At 38.5% G+C, this 21,037-nt stretch overlaps 2 protein-coding genes across 4 annotated transcripts; both read left to right on the top strand.

Moving 5' to 3' along the window:
- Positions 1-2,342: 2,342 nt before the first annotated feature.
- LOC106912602 (homeodomain-interacting protein kinase 2-like) lies at positions 2,343-6,305 on the top strand. The gene is made up of 8 exons (XM_014979417.2): positions 2,343-2,573; positions 2,670-2,849; positions 2,969-3,147; positions 3,264-3,387; positions 4,306-4,416; positions 4,667-4,747; positions 4,829-5,133; positions 5,999-6,305. The coding sequence occupies exons 1-8, from the start codon at positions 2,382-2,384 to the stop codon at positions 6,303-6,305; spliced, it is 1,479 nt and encodes a 492-aa protein (XP_014834903.1). The 5' UTR covers positions 2,343-2,381.
- Positions 6,306-7,388: 1,083 nt separating this feature from the next.
- Positions 7,389-20,629, top strand: ark2n (arkadia (rnf111) N-terminal like PKA signaling regulator 2n). Of its 3 annotated transcripts, XM_014979425.2 has the most exons (5): positions 7,389-7,621; positions 8,571-9,462; positions 15,423-15,593; positions 16,060-16,171; positions 16,263-20,629. In XM_014979425.2, exons 2-5 carry the CDS (start codon positions 8,646-8,648, stop codon positions 16,450-16,452), a joined length of 1,290 nt encoding a protein of 429 aa, XP_014834911.2. In that variant the 5' UTR covers positions 7,389-7,621; positions 8,571-8,645; the 3' UTR covers positions 16,453-20,629. The 3 variants fall into 3 exon arrangements, with proteins under 3 accessions (XP_014834911.2, XP_014834926.2, XP_014834923.2); XM_014979440.2 differs by lacking the exon at positions 15,423-15,593; XM_014979437.2 differs by lacking the exons at positions 15,423-15,593; positions 16,060-16,171; positions 16,263-20,629 and adding an exon at positions 11,757-15,205.
- Positions 20,630-21,037: the final 408 nt, after the last annotated feature.

Below are 21,037 nucleotides of genomic sequence, written 5' to 3'. Positions count from 1 at the left end.
ATGTAACTTACCTAATCGTATATGCATAGAAGCCCGTTTCCGCCGCTCTGAAATATATTAAGATTTTTTTTTTGTTTTTGTATTAGTGACGAGGAAAACGGGTTTCCGAATATGGAACACTGGTTTACTACGTGAATAAATAAAATATTCCTTGTCAGAATTACGCGTACGTTAAAATGTATTCATCTCATGTCATTTTTTTTACAATCGATGTCTCAATCATTTTTTTTATAATGTACCTCTCTTGCATTGGCCTCAGGGCTTCAGAATGGAACAGTAATAAGAAAATGATGCCTCACAGAGGCATTTTTTGTGTGTGTGATTCTGGGTGCAATCTAAAGACGTTTTTCTAAAAACCCGAGCGATCTGGATGCCTTGTACAGCTAAAGTAAACCTAGTAAAGATGTGGGTTTTATTACACAATAGCTTAATAGTTTGATTTAAAAAATATCTCAGAAACAGTGCAGACTATAAATGTCCGTTTCCAATAGAATACCGACTTTTCTTTATTTATTATTCTTTACCAAACAAAATGAGCTCATTAAATAAATTTATGCACATAGATTTTTAATTCATACATGCAGGGTTACTTGTAGCAAAAATAAAATAAATAAGAGTAATGAGATCTTTTGTCAATTTGTTCTACTGTCAGACTTGTGCCAGTTTTAAAAAAGAAACAAAATCAAACTCAAAATAACACAGATCAGCATCCAAAGATAGCCAGCATTAACATAAGGCCATATGTCAAGGTAAGCAAAAGAACACTGCTTTTTCAGCATTCGCAAATAAAATTATTGAACTGTTTTTAAACACGTTCCTCAAAGTAAGTTAAGCTGAATTCTTTGGACAAATTTGCAAGTTAAACTATTTGCTGTCACTCACCAAGCTCTAGCCATTTACCTAGTTTACTAGTTCTTAAATCCAGCCTTACTTTCACTGTCATTGCAAGGTCCTTGTCTAAAAAAATACAAATCTTATAGAATATCAGTGCTGTTGACTTTATGAAATTGTTATGTAGTTTGCAAATCTGTAACATGAGTAAATGCAGCAGCGTTAACTAGATCTGGTGCATGTGCTCATGCTCCTGTTGTGTACACTCTAAAAAGTGTATTTGGGCTGCAGTTCATCTTATGGACTTATTTACATTAATTTCACTTAATTCTTTTGCTTTTGCTATGACAACTTACTTTTTTGTGTTCATTTAACTCAAAACTTAAAAATCTTTAACCTAAAGGAACTTTTCACTTTGACTTTACTTAAAACAATTGAGTTCAATGCCAGTTTTGTATCCTATGTCTGACCAACCCAATTTATTTTGATCATCCATCTCAGTTCACTAAGTCTTTCCAACTCAATTTGCTAAGTTTTTATAACTTAATTCATAAGGGGGTTTAACATGACAAATTTAAGTCACTTACTCAAATCATTTATTTTTGTTCTAATAAACATTTAAAATCTCTTTGACTTAATACTACAGAAAGTCAACTTAAACTTTTAAGTAGTTCCAACCTAAATACTCTTTTTTACAGTGTCCTCTAAATACATTCTAACTTAAAAGTTACAATTCTTTTCCTTAAATGACCTTTTTACTTTCTTTACTTGAAATAATTAAGTTCAATACCATATTGTATCCCACGTCTGACACCATGACTCAAGCTCACCAGGGACAGAGTCTCTGGTAAGTGACTGTGGCTCTGTGGGTAGTTTGTCTTGTAATCAGAATGTTGGAGGTTCGATTCCAGCTTCCTCCTGCCATATGTTGATTTGCCCCTGGGCAAGGCACTTAACTGTAAATTGTGTATCAGTGTGCGTATGGGTGACTCTAGTGTAAAGTGCTTTGAATGGTCAAAATGGCTGGAAAAGTGCTTTAAAAGTCCAGTCTATTTACCATTTTTTTCAAGTAAACTAAATGATTTGAGTAAGACTGACTTAAATCGGTTATCTTAAACATTCTTAATAAATTTGTTTAAAAAACAATAACAAATTGAGTTGGATGATTATCATATATTGAATTGGTTAAATTTAATAAATTAAGTTGGATAAACTTAATTGAATTGCTTGTTACCTATAAAAGCAATTCAATTAAGTTGGTTCAACTATTTTCTTTTTAGAGTGTACTAATCGGTCACAGTTCTATGGAAGTGGGTATTTCTTGGGCATTGTGCATTTTTTGAAAGAGTAATTTTGAAATGTTCTCAGAACCTATCTGTTAACCAACAAATCAACTGATCCAAGGAGCCAACCTGTAACAATCAAGCTGCACATGGCCGGTAATTTATTTATTTATTAATGCTTAATTTCGTCAACAAATTTTAAGTTGTGTGTATTTTTTAAATTCAGCATCTGCTTCACTTTATAAGCTATGTGAAACACCATCCACAATGGGGAGCTTTCCTTCTACACCTTCATCTAGTAAACGCTTTCAAGCCAGTCCTCCAATTCCCCAGCGATTCGAAATCATTCAATACCTGGGAGAAGGCGGCTCCGCAGTCGTGCTCAAATGCTTTGACACCTACACACAGCAAGATGTTGCCGTGAAGTTTGCCAAAGGGAAATACAAATTGAAGCATGAGGTAGGACGCTAGCCATATGTGATACTGTGAAAAGCTGAAAAAAAAAAAAATCTGAATCAAATCACCAAATGTGAGGTTATTTTATGTTATTTGCAGGCAGAAATGATGAGATATCTCATGAGGCACAAGTTGGATCAGAAGAACATTATAAAGTTTCACCAAAGCTTCAGCACAAACTCCTGTCTGGTGTTTGAAATGTGTGACATCAATCTAAAAGACTACATTAAACTAAGACATCCATTGAAATTACAAGAGATTAGAACAGTTATCCAGCAGGTCTGGCATTAACTAAAAATAAAATAAAATAAAAAGAATAAATCTGGAAATTTTATGATTTAATGTTGAACACAATCTGAATCTCACTCTCCATGTTGTATTATGATCATTTTTTTCAGTTGGCCACAGCTTTAGAGGGACTGAAGAATGTTCAAATCATCCACAGTGACCTCAAAACAAACAACATCATGGTGGTGGATCAAAGGAAGAAACCACTGCAGGTCAAGCTGATTGACTTTGGCTTGGCTCTCCGCGCCAAACAAAATAATCAAACAATCAATCAATGTCTTTTTTACAAGTAAGAATTGTAAAAAGAAATGTTCGAGTTGTTTCTAGGCTGCCAATCAAGTAATACAGGCTTTACGCTGATGCAGCATTATAAATCCTGAATAATGACAACTTTCCTTGTTTTAGAGCTCCTGAACTCATTCTCGGGCTCCCATATTCTACAGCTTTGGACATCTGGTCACTGGGGTGTGTAATGGGAAAGATGCTTTTAAACTGTGTAATTTTCCCGGGGAGAAGTGAATATGAAAATGTGAGTAATTTACTGTATTCATACTTTTTTTGTTTTTTGCTTTAAATTACATTCATACCATATAAATAATTGGTCTACTTAGCAATTTGTTCAGTAGAAATGGCAACGCATGTACTGTTTTTATACAGTTTGCTTTTAGCTTTGATTAATTTGCCCTTTTAGAGGTTAATTTTTTTGTCATACTTAGTGTTTTACGTCAATTTTAAGGGACGAGTAGATTTCTGAAGATAATGGCTAGGTTACTGGTGTAAAGCGTTTACATCCAGCTTCTTCATTTCACAAAGGCTTTCTGAGAGCTCAGCTCAGAACCACCTTTCAACCTGTCAGACAACAGAGTTTCACTGATGTCAGACCGGAAGAGTTTGTTACTGAATCTTACGACTATCAGTTGTAGATTGTTTTCATTAAAAGGAAATGAAATGTACATTTTCATGTTTCATATTTATTAGAGACTACGATGATGTCTTCCAAATAAACTACAAACTGTTTGGACATTTAGAAAAACATCTAATATTGTTAGAGGCAAAGTTATTGTTGTGAGAAAGACGCTTTTCTTACTTTAATCGTTTAAATTTAAATATATTTTTGTCTAAAAATGAAATCCAGCAGGCCATTTGAAGTGTGCAGGACTGCAAGCAGTCCGAGGGTTCCAACCATTGGTTTGCTTACCTTGACACCACTATAGCTGCTTTTCTATGTAAAAGAAATTAAATTAGATTGTGTGTTACTTTTTTTTGTTTAAATATGGGTGCTAATACCATGATGCTGTTCAACCAAACTCAAGGTTATCATAATTCAAAAATCTCATACAGCCTGTTCTTAAGTTTGTTACAACTCCAGTACCCAATTTGAAGTGACAGATGGTCTTTCACTCTAATATATAAATCCAAAAAATAATATTTGGTTCTCTTTTTTTAGCTGCGCTACTACACTGATGTTCTGGGGCCAGCACCAGACCATCTTGTTGACGCCAGCAGAAAATCAGAAGATTTTTTTAAAAAGTCAAACTCTAACCAGTGGATACTGAAGGTACAATGAACAATGTCCTCCATGTATTAACAATCATGACTTTCAATATCAGGCAAATGAGTGTGTTTTCTTATTTGTGAGAAATTTGGTTTATAGTACACAAAAATAGTACAAAAGATAGACTGCCTAAATCCCTTATATGGAAGCAGGTAAATATTTTTGACTGTTTCGATGGATGGACAGTAATATTTTTTTTGACATTCTTACCTTTGTATTCTAAGTTGAATTTTAAAGACAAATCCTTTTACAGACACCTGTGGAATACTGGGGAGAGGAACACCATAAACACAGAAGGTCCTTCAACTTTCGCTTTTTGCATCAAGCTAAAATGGTAAGCCATTAATATAACACAGCATCAACTGGCACTGAGGTTTGTCGCCGTGAGATGAAATTGTGCTGTTTTGTAAATAAGAGTCACCTGAAGTATGAAAAACTGGCTGCAACAGAAGAGAGGAGGGAATGCATAGCACTGATGAGGGCAATGCTTCAGTGGGATGCAGAGAAGAGGATTACTCCCAAAGGCATCCTGTGCCATTCCTTTATTGTCAGGAAAAGCGACAGTCCTTGCCCTCGCAGCCCTCCCCCTGAATCCAACACTGCATCCAAGCAGGAACCTTGCACCAGCAAGGCAGATGGTTGTTCTACAACCACGGCTCAACCTAAAATCGCAAGTCAAAATGTGAAAGATGTCAAAGGAACGAGAAGTACATATGACATGTAAGTACCACTGCAGACTTGTTATTATGTACACTCCCTGGACAGCAGCTCAATGCTTTAGGCATCCAGACACAGTGAAGATGACTTGCTGAGTCTCCATTTAAGTGGAGAGGAATCAAGATTTAGGTGACTTTGAGTGTGGCATGGTTGTTGCCAGACAGTCTGGCCTAAGGATTTCAGAAATTGTTCATTGATTTTCACACAGAAACAGCTCATCTGTTGGATATTAAAAAAAAAAAAAAGAAAAAAAATATCCAGTGAGCAGCGGTTGAGGGAACAAAAATGACTTGCCGATGTAGGAGGTCAGTAGAAACTGGGCAGACAAGTTTGAGAAAACAGAAAGATAAAAGCCCCTTGGTCATTGTACTAAATGTACTGATGTATGTGGAGTAATGTCTCTGCATGAGTCACACATCGAATCTTGAAGCCAATGGGCTACAGCTGCAGTAGATCACACCGGTTGCTCCTCGTGCAATTTAATACATGGAAACTCAGGTTGCAGTTTACACAGGTTCACCAAAACTGGACAATAACGATTTGGAAAAATGTTGCCTGATTTGATTGGTTCAGCTGCTACATTCAGATGGTTGGGCCAGAATAGCATTGACGCTTGGCACACTTTGGGGGCCCCTGTATTACAAGCAGAGAACTGTTCAAATGCCACATCCGACTTTAGTGTTGTTGCTTACCATATCCATCCATTTATGAGCATTTTCTGATGGCTACTTCAATTCAGGGAATTAATACTCCATGTCACAAAACTTAAATCCTTGAACATGACCAAAGTTTTTTTTTATATATATATATTTTTGATATGCTCTTGCTATTAATTCTGCGTGTGTTTCTGCGTTTGTTTATTCTACAGTTCACATCAGTCAAAACATTCTGACAAGAAACTGCCTCCACGGCCAAGCATAAACCAGCCATCTTGTGAGCAGTTGAGCAAGCCTTCAACTGTAGAAAACAGACTTCTCTCACAGAAGAGAGATGGTGAGAAACCCGCAGCGAGCACAACTTTAGAGCCTACCATCAAAAAGAAAGCGTCGCACCCTCCTGCTATTGTGGAATCTGCCATAACTAGGAAAAAGTACAGCCCGAACACTCGTCCGCACAGCAAGTCAAAACAGAGGAATTTTTTTGAGAACATATGTCTTTGTTGGAGACAGGGCTAAAAGCTAACATTGGTTGCTATTTAAAATGTGTGTGGTGGTATTAAAGAGCTTAACTGAAAACAAAAATGTCCAGGTTTACTAAATCAACAGGATACGAGACAAAATACTGCTACAAATTGCCAGCCTATGTTCAGTACTGATAATGTAATCAAAATAGTGTAAATTCTTGGTTCCAATGTTAATATTTTGTGAGTTTTTCAGTCATTGCTAATAAATCTACAGAGCTGGAGAACAATTAGTCATTTCTGCATCTAGCAGTGATCTCCCTGATGTGACTTAGCAAAAACAGCACTGGTCACATTCATTTTCACCCCTGGAGAAGATGTGTACAAACCCTTAAAAGAAATGCATAATTCAAAATGGCATACTGAAAATCCACCCAATAATTTGGAAAAATTGATTTGGTGTAGAAGAAAATCCAAATAAAAATAATTTTTCTTAACAAAATGTACCAAAACTATTAGTGTTACTTAAAAATAAAGATAACTGAAAACATTTTTTTATTTGAACGATACTTTTTTGAGCAGATCAGCTCCTACACTCTTCCAATCATTGACATGTTACTTTCTGTTTTCTTTGAGCATAAGTATGCCAAGATCAATAGACCCCCAAGAAGTGCAGAGATTAAAGGTTCAAGTTGTACATTTTTCTTTTGTTTTTAAATAAAAACATTAATTTATTATGAGGCTGCAAATCAACCTGCATTCAAACAATGTGCTGTGCACTCCACGCATTTTCCTCGACAAGACCCCTTCCAAGATTTCTTGACTAAATAGTTTTAGTAAAAAAAAATGAAAATACAATGTAGTCAAGAAATGTGAATTCATATGCAAATGAAGCAAATGAGTTCAGTTATTTTTTGTTTTAATAACTGAACTCATTTGTGTTCTGTTGCATACAAATTTCAAAAGTTCACTTACATTTACCTGCTTGTAACGCCAGGTTTATTTAGTCTTCAGTTGCGCTATCTGCATACCTGAAACAAAATTTGATGGAGCTTCATAGAACCATTTGCTCAAACATTTAAACTGCAATGTTTCCCGTAGTACCTATTTCGATCCTGAGGGAGGCGCAAGCACGACGAAGGGACCGGAAGTCGACCGCATAGCGATGGAGACATTTTAAAATAAACACCAAGCTAACTGCTAATAGAGCTGCGAGCGCACTGCGTCAAAACACACACAAATATCTTCCATTTACAAAGAATTAAGTTGAATACAGCTGCGTACTATATTTGCGGTGCAAATAAGAAAAAAACAACCGTTTCCGAAAATGACAAAAAGTCTGACGTCGATGTACGAATAACTAACGCTGTGGTAAGTCTAAACCAACAGATTGCTATGTGGAGGCTACCACTTTGGCTGTTAGCATTAGCTGCTGGCTTGACCCTGCAACCTGCCTGGTCTCACTCTGGCTGGGTAGATACTGTTTCCATTTATAGGATCTTGCAGTGCAGCTGTCCTGCAACCTGATTTTTTAACGACTCGCGCTTTTCCAGTCAAGTTTGCGGAGGTTGATGTTTTAGCCGACCTTAGCTTCACTGCGCAGCTAAAAGATTGCGTTAGCCGCTAGTCAAAGACTAAACTGACGGAAGTCATTCTTCAGGTAGAAATCCATTTTTATTCTAAGCAAAACGGACACAGAAAAGTCGAAGTCATTATGTGCCTAAATGCAGGTTAATATTGTGTGATTACTTGTAGGTATGATTATGTAAAAGTAGACTATTGATTGGCGCTAACGCTGCATATGAAGGAAAATGTCTGATTTGAGGTGACTGTGATACAATGCTTAAAGGGCATGACAAATGAAAAGTGCGGGTAGATTTTTACACTTTTCACTCACAACTTCTAAGTTTATATTTTGAAGCAAACTTAAACCGTGTTAGTATTGTATTTCTTACACTTAAATTTTGATATGCTCTGTAGAGGATGTCTTTCAAATCTGCACATTTCCTTTAAAAACCCAAATGCATGCTATATTTACTGTAGAATTAAATATAATTGTATCTAATAGAATTATAAAAAAACAAACGGAATAGCAGTAACTTGAATTTGTGCTAAATTTTTATAGGCAAATACTTCCTATTAGGCTATTTTTAAACAAAAATGCCCAAAATATGTTAAGTAAATACAAAGGTTGATTTTATTTTATGCTAAAATATTCAGTTTCTTTGCTATTTAAGGATTTTCATCTTTATCTTTTTATGTACAAGGATGAATCTAATAAATCTGATCTCAGAGTCTTTTTCTTTGTTTTTATTTGCAGCTGTTAGCTTCCTGTCCAGGCACATTGGTCCATCTTTCCTGGACCTTTGGGCTCTGGGCTTAACTCTCTCAAGAAATGGCTGATTCAGAAAAGGCAGAGGAATTTTTGGATGCTGTATGCACCCCCGAGTCTCTCGAAGAAGCACAGACCGCTACGGCTTCTGCTCAAGGAGAACAGGATGAACATCTGAAAACGGAGACAACAACTAGTACCAGTTCGCCCCCCAGGGAGAAGGAAGCAGACAGCCCCCTGAATACTGAGGGAGAGCAAAGTCTCCTCTCCATGCCATGTCTAATGAAGGAGCTTCGCCGGGACTCCCCAGAGTCTCAACATGCCTCCACAGGGAGCGACAAGCCTGTGTCGCGTCGCGTCTACGAGAGCGACTCCTCGAATCCCTGCATGTTGTCTCCTTCTTCCAGTGGCCACCTGGCAGACTCGGACACACTTTCCTCAGGGGAAGAAGGTGCTGCTCGTCCTGCCGGCGAAGAGGGTAGCATGGAAGCTGCAAACGATCCTGGCCAGCTAGAAAAAAGAGAGACGTCTGCCTCAGCTTCGGGGGGCAGAAAGTCTCGCCGGTCGCATTCGGAGAGTGAAATGCTTCCAAACGCGATGGCCGCTAAGAAGAACCGCTGCCAGCCAACCGCAGTGGCGCCAGGGCAGGAAAAACAAACCAATGGCAAGTTGGGGAAAGTAAAAGGCCACCGGAGTCAGAAACACAAGGAGCGCATGCGTCTGCTGAGGCAGAAGCGAGAGGCGGCGGCTCGGAAGAAGTATAACCTGCTGCAGGACAGCAGCACCAGTGACAGTGAGCTCACGTGTGACTCCAGCACCAGTTCTTCCGACGATGATGACACTTCTGGAGGAAGCAAGACAATCAAGACAGATATTCCAGGTAAGCTCCATTACCCTGTCCTACCACATGCATATAGCATACTTGGCTAATAGGAGCAGATATTCAGACTTTATGGGTAAAATACTATAATACATTATCAAAGAATATCAGAGCATATAACAAAGAGTAATCAGTGGTCATCAGTTACACAGGTTAACAACGAGGAGTTCCCTGCATGAATATCAGGTTTTAGGCAAATTGAATAGAAAAGTCTTACATATAATTCATTCTGTCACTGTAATGCAGAGCTTGCTTCTTGTGCTTGTTTTATCAGTCACTCTGTTTTCTTTTTCTAGTGGGTTTTATCTTTTGCCATTCATCATCTAAAGTCATTTGCATTGTCTTTTAAAAGCGTAGTTTATCTAGAGGGCTTATGTCCAGTGTCTTATGTACTTTTCATGTTTTCTCTGTTCTGTCTCATCAATGCATGCTGGAAGTGTAGTCTACATTGTTCAACTCACTGAGTGATACTGATTTAAAAATGTAGTTGCTTTTTATTTTCATTTTTCTTTCTTCATTTTTAACAAATAAGACATAGGTACTTTCACCCTCTGTTCTAAACCGACTCTACCGAAAGTCTTACTGCGTTAGCTTGAGTTGTTGGCTCTTATTTTATTAAGTTTTGCCTCAAAATTCAACTGGTAGTACTTTTACTTACATTTAGGAGTCACTGAATGTCTACACCCGTCAAAATGGCGTAAGGGGTTAACTCTTTATTTCTAGTAGATAATTTATGCAAACATGCAGGTGGAGCTTTTCTGAGCTAAAATGAGTAAAAATCCTGCACTAATCAAAGGCTGAAGGTAATTAGTAGAAATGCATCAGTCAGAAAATTGTGGCTCATTTTCAGTCTCAATGTTTTTGTAAAGCTTTAACCTACCAATAGAAATTTTTGACCTATTCCAATTTCTTAACCTGTCATTCACGAGAGGACCCAAATTTGGGTCCTCTCGTGACAGGGGTGTCAAACTCCAGTCCTCAAGGGCCGCTGTCCTGCAACTTTTAGATGTGCCTCTGCTGCACCACACCTGAAAAGAATAATTAGGTCATTAGCAAGGCTCAGGAGAACCGATCTACACAGGGAGGAGGTAATTAAGCCATTTCATTCCACTGTTTTTTACCTGTGGCACATCTAAACACTGCAGGACAGCGGCCCTTGAGGACTGGAGTTTGACACCCCTGTCATTGTGAATGACAACCTGTGAATGACAGGTTAAGAAAAGTCATATACATTGGTGTTTTTTTTTCTTTTGGCTTTCCTTCTGTGACTAGGCAATTATTTTTATTAAGATCAGAGGGGAGGTCTCACAGCCGTGAGAGGCGAGTGTCTAAAAAATTTAGGTTTGCTAACATTTAGGACAGAAGACTTACTTTGGAGTTGATATTTCACAATGTTTATGGAATTGTAAAATGTCACAATTCCATAAATCGTGACAGTATTGTAATATTTTTGAGTAGGTGCATTAGTTTTCCTAGCATAATCAAAAAAAAGTCTCAGTGGAAATGATGGAAAATGTAAATCCTTAACATAAATCTAAGGTTTCCAAGAGATTGCCAACCATTTTAATTTCCACATATTTCATAGCAGACAGGGGTTGAAAGCTCAAAAAGGTTGAATCTACATTTAGCCTTCCTGTTATCTGGATCTCTACCACTCTCTTACAGACTAGATAAAGAGCAGACGTAGAAAATCCAGTTTCCTTTTAAAGTAGTTTTGTACAACTCTTAGTTACTATGGTCAGAAAAAAAGATCCGATTTTTGATTTTACAATAGGCCTAGCTGCAAATCAGCCAGTTCTGGTCACCAGCTGATTTCTCGGTGCATCTTTAGTAAACACTAAGTCTGGCAGTTTTCCTGTTTCTTCAAAATGCTCATGTGTGAGTTGAAGTGTCCAAAATCACTTGCTGACTACGACTCAGGAACTCTTTCCGAAGGCATTTCTGTCTCCAAAGGTTTGCGAGTAACTCCTTTTAGACGGATGAGTGTACTTCAAAGACTTACCAGTTGTTTTCCAAACCATAGTCACTGAATGGGTCACCAACACATCCAGTTTTCCTCCTCTCGGTATCTCGTAGTACATGAAACCGTTTCAGCCATTTTTTTTTTTTTTCTTTTACATCCCGGATTCCAATTTGAGTGCTTCAACTGCATGATGTAGTCCATCAGCATGAAAGAGTCGATCTGCACGTAACCCAAAACAGACCTTCATTTTCTCTTTAATACACAAGTCCACCTCCGAAGCATGAAACGTGCCACTGTATTTTCTTATGGCTTGGCCTCAATGTCTTTAAAGCTGGCTTCAGACGTGCGTCGGAGAGATCCAGAGTGGGAGCCCAGATTCATGGGCTGCTGGACACCAGTTCGTGGGACAGGAACGGCATCGGCAGCGTTCTGGAGGAGGCCATGACGCGCTTTGCCGTGATGCAGCGCCAGACCGAGGAGCGCTTCCGCATCTGGATGGAAAAGCTGGCCCACCTCGACTCGGACAACGATTCGTCCAAGCGCTCGAGCGACGCCCCCGAGGGCCAGCAGGCTGCCCAGCTGTCCCCCCCGAGCTCGTTTTTGCCCTCGTCAGAGTCTGCGGAGACTATGGCCGCCTACATGCTGGCACGAGAGAGCAACAGCCTCGCTCCCACTCCCATGAACAACAATAACATCCTTCCTGAAGCGGTCGCTCAGAATGGGAATATAGGTGCTCCAGACCCTGGGCTCTTGAATGTTTAGAGGCTACTTCAGGTTCTGTAGTTTTAATCAACAACAACAACAACGAAAAAACAAAACGAAACAAAAAAAAAAAAAAATCTAGAACTAGATGATGCTGAAAGCGTGGCAGTCAGTTGTTACAGCTAAATATGATGGGACAGACTCTGAGCAAATACACTATTAACAGCAGCCAGACCTGAGCTGGTCACTGGAACTGGACCCTGTGCAGACCTTGAGCTCAGTGTGTCTGTTGGCACTGAATCACTGTGAGATTTGACATTCAGAGTTCTCCAACTCGGCCGTTTGATTTGCTGCTGCTGCTGCTTCTGTGACACGGACACTGAATCTTCTCCAACACTGATAAATCAATCAGGGCTGTTATTCCAATATGGGTTGTTAGGCTTGTTTGTTCTCATTTTATTTGCTGTTCAAACACATACAAAATATCTCAACTCCTACTAAAATGTGCATTAGGGAACGTGGGCAGAAAAATGATTACAGCGCTAGGTGGGGTGCTGCTGAGTAATAGCATGTGCCTTGTCGTTCTAAAGCATTTTTTAGTGCTGGTTCTGTAGCAATCAGGTTTAACGCTCCACGTCGTTCGTGATTTCTTGACCTGTTTGCACCAAGCTTGCAAATGGTTCAGGAAGCTCTTGCATCAACTCTTTTTTTTGTTTGTTTGTTTTTTTAAATCTATCTTGGTGGCATAGCTTTACTAACAGCAGAACATTTATCATAAATTTGCTTATACATATAAAATGCAATATTCTTACCATAATTTTTTTTTCTCTGCTTTTAAACTATTACACATGTCTAATGTTACCTTTCTGTTAGATTTGTTTCAATTGTTGCTTTTATTTTTTGTAGCAATGTGAAGCTACTGAGGGGGGAAAAAAGGTTGTTGTTTGTTTTCAGCCTTGTCAGACTGTGGACTTCAGGAAAAGTGCTAGATGTGGAAGTTGGCTTGAAAGGGCAAGTGTGTCAAATCATCACTGATATATTTGTCTTGTTGTGTTTTTGTTTGCACTGGCTTTGCCTCCCAGCTTGGCCTTGAGCTCCATGACACAGTGTCTTATTAGCTTAAATGTAAGGATGAACTGAATTGATTGAGCTGCAACATGGAGCATGATGATGTTTACAAATTATTCCTAAAAAAAAGAGAGAAAAGGAAGGAAGAACAGACTGGTCTGACTTGTATCAGTGTCTTCTCTGGTTCGAAAACACTCATCCTCAAACATCTCTGCACACTAAATGACATACTGTGCCTTGCAAAAGTGTTCAGAACTCATTGACTTTACATTTTCCCACGACTGTAGACCTTATCGTATTTTATTTGGACTGATTTTATGACGGACCGTCACAAAGCGGTGCATACATTGGGAAGTGGCAGGGAAATATGTGATTTTATTTTTTAAATGTATTCTGCACATCAATATCAAGCTCGCCTATATCTTTTGCAGTGTGTTTCCAACAGATTTGCACATCTAGAACAAAAAAAAAAATAAAAAATCTGCCTGTTGTCTTTTGCACAACATCTCAAGTTGAGGTAGATTTATAATGCTACGAACATTTTCTAAGTCTTTCAACTGACTCTTTTCAACCGAATTTAACTTTGGTCTTTGACTAGGCCATTCTAACATGCATTCTTTAAATCCTTCCCAGTCTAACTCTGGCTGTATGTTGGCAAGCTGTATGAAAAGAATCCCCACAGCATGACACTGCCACTACCTTGTCTTGAGGTGGGAATGGTGTGTTCAGGTTGTTACTTTTCATTCCACATGCATCAAGTCAGACAACTTTTCATGTCCTGCTGAAGAAGAAGTGACCCCACATCACAATGCTGCCCCTGCCATGTATTTTCCTACTTTTTATGTCAATTTATCCTTTTCCATCCACTATTTATTTTCCCCCTTTATTTCACAAGTACGCTCTGCTTTGTGTGTTGGTCGATCGCATAAAATTCCAATATTTTACCTTAGAATTTCTATTTGCGTTGAGTTAAAACTTTGATAAAGTTTGAAGGAATGCGAATCCATTTGCAAGCTGCTGTATGTGAGGGGGTAACATCTGTAACACACAACGCTTCTGACATCCAAACGCATCAGTTAGCTGTGAATGGAGTCCTTTGCTCATAAACGTTCACAGCCGGGATTCGGAGAATCGCTCCGTATGTAAATGACTGTCTGTTTTCCCGGATCTCAAAGCCGAACACATCGTTTCCCACCACCTGTTTGCATGTGATTATATAACTACGTAGTGCAAGGCCAAACTAGTTCTCATCATCAGCAGCATGTGTTCAAGGTATATCTGTGCTTGATGCTGATATGAATGGCGACTGACGGGACGTTTTACCGATCGTTTTTCCCCTCGTCCCTGTAGTTTTGTTTCAGGTTTTTCTGAATGTTGTTTTTAAGGTGAAACATTTTAAGGGTTTGATTTTTTTTTTTGCTGCTCAGATTTAAATGGATCCAGCATATTCCTTTATGGATTTATTAAAACGGAAGTTACCTTTTTAAATGGGGGGGTGGGGGGAGAAGTATTGCCAACACTATGACGTAAACTTGGGTGCATACAATCAAAACGTGCATTGAAAACACTAAGGGACAGTCCATTGTTTACCAAAGAGACTCTCCTGGTTTACATTAGTCCTTTTTCTATCATCGAAACGTGACCTTTATATTTGGAGGAGCTCTGTTTCCCTGGTTACCATGGTTGAAGTATATCTTAGCTCTGTCAGCTATTCATAAGTTCTCTCATTGTACATGCTGTGCAGACGAACCTGCTGTAACACCTACACAGACGTCTGGATGACAGAGTGTGCGCATCGCTCTGAGGGACTCTCTTTACAGGGTAGATTAGCCGCGCGCTCCCGCTCTTCCACGATTATTCTTCTGTTGTTTGGCTATTTATCATCTTAACTGTGTTTCACTCACAGAGCAAGGTTATTTTTAAGTGTTTTGTAAAAACTGTAGTGTAGTTTTTATGTGGATGGCTGTTATTTTAAAAACCAATAAACAAATAATAAAAAAAAAAACCAAACAGCTGTTGCAGACCCATTTTATTTATGCATGTTTTACAGCGTGCCGACTCCTTTCAAGTATATGAGGATGATTTTATTTATTTATTTATTTTTTATTATTTTCGATGCCACTTGAGGTCTTGTGTAGATGCAGCGTCCAGTCCGTTTCCAAGCAGAATGCATCTACTCCCTAAAGGCATGGTTTGAATAATGAAGTGTTTTCTTTGTCTCCTGCAGACGGGCCTCCGGTAGTGGGTCACTATGATATTTCAGGCACTGATTCTAACCAGGAGAGTATGAGTGTGGAGACAGTCCGGCCTACGGTGATAAGGCATGAGCTAAAAACACACAGAGGCCAGGACATGGCAGCACCCTCTGGGTGTATAAGAGCTCTGAGCTCGATCTCAGGTCAGTTACAAACCCGGTGTATCCGATCTGATCATTTCCTCTCGGTTGAAGTGCGGTGGCTTTGAGGGGGGGGGGTGTCTTCCATAAGTAACGGTGGTGGTGGGGGGGGGGGGGGGAACGAGGCTTTTTAATCTCGGCAAGAGGCCTTTGAAGTACACTTCATCCCACACACGCACATCCCTGGTTTTCATTTGGTGTTGCTAAGAAAAATGAAAGAAAAAAAAAAGTGGCACTTCTTTAAAGCAGGAAAACGTAGCTGATTCTTTTTAATAAACACCATGAGAATTAAGCCTGTGATCTGCTGATTTACTTCCTTCAATCCAATCGGTTTTTGAACTGTAACCGTCTCTTCGTTGTCTCTGTCTCTGTCAAAGCAGCTACAGTCTTCGTGTGTCAGCAGGGCCTGTAGCTCGCTACTGCTTTGATCCTCCTCCTGATGTGTGACTGTCCCTCTTATTTATTTCAGGCTGTGTGGAGGCAGAGCTGCTGCACAAGGAGAGCTCTCAACACAAAGGCCAGATTAACATTGCTTCCTCAGACAGTGAGGTGGAAATAGTCGGAGTACAAGAGAACGCACGGTAAAGACGAGTTTGGGGGAGGAGGGTTGTGTTTGTTTAAGCTGCACTTGAAGCAGTCCTGATGTTTTTCTGTTTTCTTTTTCATATCCAGATGCGCCCATCCGTGCGGAGGGGTGATAAAAAGTCTGTCTTCCTGGAAGGACAATTCAGTGGAGCAGTTAAACAGCACAAATCAATCACAGCTCTGGACTAATGTTTCCGCTCGCCCAAACTGGGTCTCCCCTCCCGAAGTGGTGGACCTGACGTTGGACGAGGACGCCGGGCACAAATATCTACTTTAAAAGCGTTCGCACGCCCCGCCCGGTCTGATACAGGCTGCAGCCTAGCCCTTACCTGCTTCTAAACTCCTTGTTATCTTGGACTCCTATTTTTAACTTCCTCGTTTATTAAAAGCCATTCTACTGACGTGATTCCCAAAATCCACACTCGGCAACTACGACCTAGCTATAATGAAGTGGCGCAGTGCTGCGAGTGCAAAGTAAAACTTAAACAAGAGTGGGTTATCTGTTCACGATAGCAATATCCTCCCTTCGTTCATTACCTCGGTCACTCCTGCATACCTGAGTTGGGTAGTTTTTTTTTTTTTTTGTTTCTCGTGCTCACAAGTTAAAGAACGTTGCGACTGCTGCTTTAGATTTTGTTACACTGCTGTTGATCTGCATCTCTGCACACTTTGAGTGGAATGTTTTCGATCTGTTTTTTTTTTTCCCCTCTCTTTTCCGATAGCATTCAAAATCAAACTGAATCTGGCATGCTTAGTTTTTTTTTTATTTTTTTTTTTATTACGGCGTACATATATGGCAACAGTACCTGATCAAAACAAGTTGCGGAGGGAGTTTAATTTTAGAGGTCTCAACACTGGATGTGCATTCAGATCAGTCGCTATACACGCAGTTCGCTTTGCACAGTGTCCAGCAGAGGCACCGCCGCCTGCTCCAGTTCGTTCAGGGAGTGTTTCAGTCACACCTCATGGGAAATGTTACAAAAATTGCTGCGAGTTAAACAAGAGGATTAATAACACCAGATTACATCCAAGGGTAGCGTTTTTAAAACTCACTAATCAAGACTTATATCTGGCACACAGGACCTTACTGTCATAATTTGACACATGACTGATCAGTTTTTTTTTTTTTTTTGTTCTTTTTTCCATCTAAATTTCTAAGACTGGTTGACATTGGAGTGATTGTCTGCTTCCATTTATATAGAAAAACAAAAGTCTCTGTTCAGACCTTGTGTAAACAGCTGTTCTGGCTGATCCAGATCAATGTAGACGAGTTTCTTAACGAGCATTCACAGCTGAGAGACCTCAGTTACCTGCTTTAAATGTTAAACCAAGCACATCGCCATGTCGCAGAGCGGGGCTGCCTGTTGACGCTTCACGATAAATACTGTTAATCGCTTCAGCTACATTTCATCCAATTGAGATTAATTTAGCCTCTGAAAATCTACATACTTGGATGTAGGTTAAATACGAGAGAAGAAGAGGGTAAATAACGTTTGAGTCTACAAAAGCCAACATTGTAACTACAAATCTGCCAGAGATCGGAATCGGCTGGTGATTTGCAGGTCCAATGCAGGGAATTAAAAGAATTTTCCCCCTATTCATTTAATGCATCAAAGAACTTGAATTCTTTTAGCTTTGACGTATCAACCAGCAACACGTACTTTAAAGCATGTTTGGCTTAAGATCAGATAATGGTTAAAGACACACAGCTCTGGAAAAAATTAAAGAGACCACTTAAAATGATCAGTTTCGCTGATATTGCTTGTTATACGTACATGTTTGAGTAAAATGAATATTGTTGTTTTATTCTATAAACTACTGACAGCATGCCTCTGAAGTTCCAAGCAAAAATGTAGGATTTATTTGCAGAAAATGAGAAATGGTCAAAATAAGAAAAAAGACACAGTGCTTTCAGACCTCAAATAGTGCAAAAAAAAAAAAAAAAGGTCATGTTCATTTAGAAACAACAATACTGATGTTTTAACTCAGGAAGAGTTCAGAAATCAGTATTCGGTGGAAAAGCCATGCGGTTTTCAATGGGGTTCAGTGAATGCTTTCCAGAGCTGTATACTTTCGTACATAAATGATAAAACTGTATTTACTACTTTTTCTGCTTTCAAAACTACTACCTTGGTCACATAAGTTTTTGCTCTTTTTGTCTTGTAATATTTAGAGGAAAAAATGACTTTGAATAGGTCAAACTCATAGGTTGATTCATCGTTAATTCTGACCGCTCAAACAATGCCTGGGTGAAACGCCTAACTTCTCAATATCATCTGTGATCCGCACACGGTTGTTATCCGACACACACACACACACACACACACACACAACTCTACTTCAAAATATTATCTCACACACAGACTTAGAATGCAACTTAAGCTTTTATTATCCTGTTGAACGGCTTGCTCAGGACAGAGGCTGGTGCCAGAAGTGAACGGAGTCGAGCTTTTTCCGAAACGTTTCGTTTAAACCGTGCTTACAGGTTGAGTTTTTTACCGTTACATCAAAGGAAGAGTGCGGCGCTGGTTTTAATTCCAACACTAAAGCATTTGGCTCATTTCCACATGTAAACACAAGGTGGAATGTATGAGTTGGAGAATAATTCATCGTTCTAGTTCTAGTTTTGAGTCGTGTCAGAACGAAAGCCATGTTTTCATCTGAGAGACTCTTGTCAGTGAATGTATGACCTTGCAGTGCTGGCTCCGTTTTTACCGTTTTGCATGCTTCTCTTGAATAGGTGCATACTCCTTTAAAAAAGAAAAAAAAAAAAAAAGAAAGAAACTCTGGGAAACCCTTTAAAAAAAAAAAAAAGAAATGTTTCTTCCCTTCATTACTGCAAAGGAAGATGGTCTGAATGCCTTGAAATGTGCACTATTTGCTTTTAAAAATGTACAAAGCCTGTTATTTTAACTTTACAGAGCAGCAGATTTTGCTGTCTCATTCACAAATATATTTTAATAATGGTTGTGAATTAAGCACATATATAAGTATATATATTTATATATATATATATACATATACATACATATACTTATATATATATATATATATATATATATATATATATATATATATATATATATATATATATATATATAAAAGTAAAAGGGGTGTTGAGTTTGTGCTCATGTGTGAGGCATTTAATGTGTGTGGTTTTTTTCCCCGTTCGGTCTCCTCAGGGCCTTCTCGCTTCTTCCCTCCAGTCATACCTTGTCTTCATACTGTAGTGGATCCAAGCTGGTGAATTTCTATCAATAGATGAACTTTGCAAACTGCTTTGCTGTTTTTTTTTTTTGTTGTTTTTTTTCTTGTAAAGCATTGAATAACATTGACTTTCAAATACCATACTTAATAACATAATTTATAAATTAACTTCACCATATGTCAGAAAGGGAACATTTACAATTTTAGCAATCTATACCAAAGTCTAAATGGAATTTTTGTTCTCAGTTCGTTGCAGTTCTATTGTGTGATCTTGAGTCCCTTTATGCATTCGAGCCTTTGTAAACTTGAAAATATGATGCAGATTATGTTTTAAAACTCAAAGATGTCAGTATATCTTTGTTTTATTTGGCCAGTTATTTCCAGTTTGCAGCTTCCACATTTATTAAATCTTTACCAAAACATTTCTGCTCGTTAGTGACAACAGTATCAGTAGGCAACGTGGCAGGGATGCCCGACTGGTTTTACATCGCATGTTTAATAGCATTTTTTTCTTTTTAAAACCAGGTCAAAACTTTTGCTTATTGCAGCTTTGATCTTCTGTTGTTTCTATTCAGCTTGATTCTCAGTATTTTTAACTAGCAAGAAATGTTTGGTTGGATTTTTATTTTAATTTTTTTTGTCCTTGTTGCTTCTGCAAGACCCTGACTTCCTTGAAATCATGTATGTAGATCAAAAAGAAACTATTTTAAGAGTAAATAAATAGTATTATTTAATGATCTCTTGTACCTGCATTGTTTGCTTTCACAGAACTCGCCCTTCTTCCATTTAAAAAAAAAATGTTTAGGACTTCATACAATGGATTAGAATGAATGCAAAAACAAAACAAAAAACCTCAATCAACAATAGGAAGTCAATCTGGTGTTATGTGGTTATTATTAGTAATTTGAACAAATTGCATTGTTTCGCCATTGAAGCATTGCCTGAAAACCGCGAGTTGATGACTGAGTGACATTCGGGATTTGTTTTCATTCCTTCGCGTCATGTGCTGCAACGATTTAGGCAGCGATGTTTAAAATGTGAGGTTTCTTCTGGGAAAGTGTGAACTTATCCTTCAGGTCAAATAAGTATGGAAAAAGTAGAGTATGGAAATAATGAGTGTTGCTTAGTTTGATCCCAGCCATTCTTCTGTCAACCCTTCAGTCTGCCTGTCCACTTCATCAGTCATGTTCCCTGTTGTCTGTGGTGTTTTACAGATGCATTAAAATCCTGAAATGTCTGCCTTAAAACTTGCGGTGAAATGTGTGTGTGTGTGTGTGTATGTATGTATGTATGTATGTATGTATATATATATATATAATATTGAGTCTGAAAAAGTAATTAGATTTAAAGCTATTGCTCTAAGGTAGAAAGTGATGCAACAGTGGAATTTTGATTTGATTGATTGCTTCACTTAAATTAACTTTATCTCAGGTTAATCAGATTCACTATACTGTTAGTTTTAGTTTGTTTTTCTGTTGGAGCGTACAGGATATATTCCATGTTTAATGTTTAAAAAAAAAAAAGTAAAATCATTTATCCTGGAATTTTTATTGTTATTCAGGGGTGTCAACACTTTCGATAGCCTCTGCATGAGCAAAAGTATTTCCACCTCCCAACTTAAAGTGATCTCCCCACGCTTTTCTTTTTCTCTGCCT

Source organism: Poecilia mexicana, unplaced genomic scaffold (assembly GCF_051168715.1).
Source record: "Poecilia mexicana isolate PSO_F unplaced genomic scaffold, ASM5116871v1 scaffold_12, whole genome shotgun sequence".
Taxonomy (NCBI): domain Eukaryota; kingdom Metazoa; phylum Chordata; class Actinopteri; order Cyprinodontiformes; family Poeciliidae; genus Poecilia; species Poecilia mexicana.
The sequence above is the reverse complement of the archived record's forward strand: the minus strand, read 5'-3'. Positions and strand labels throughout refer to the sequence as shown.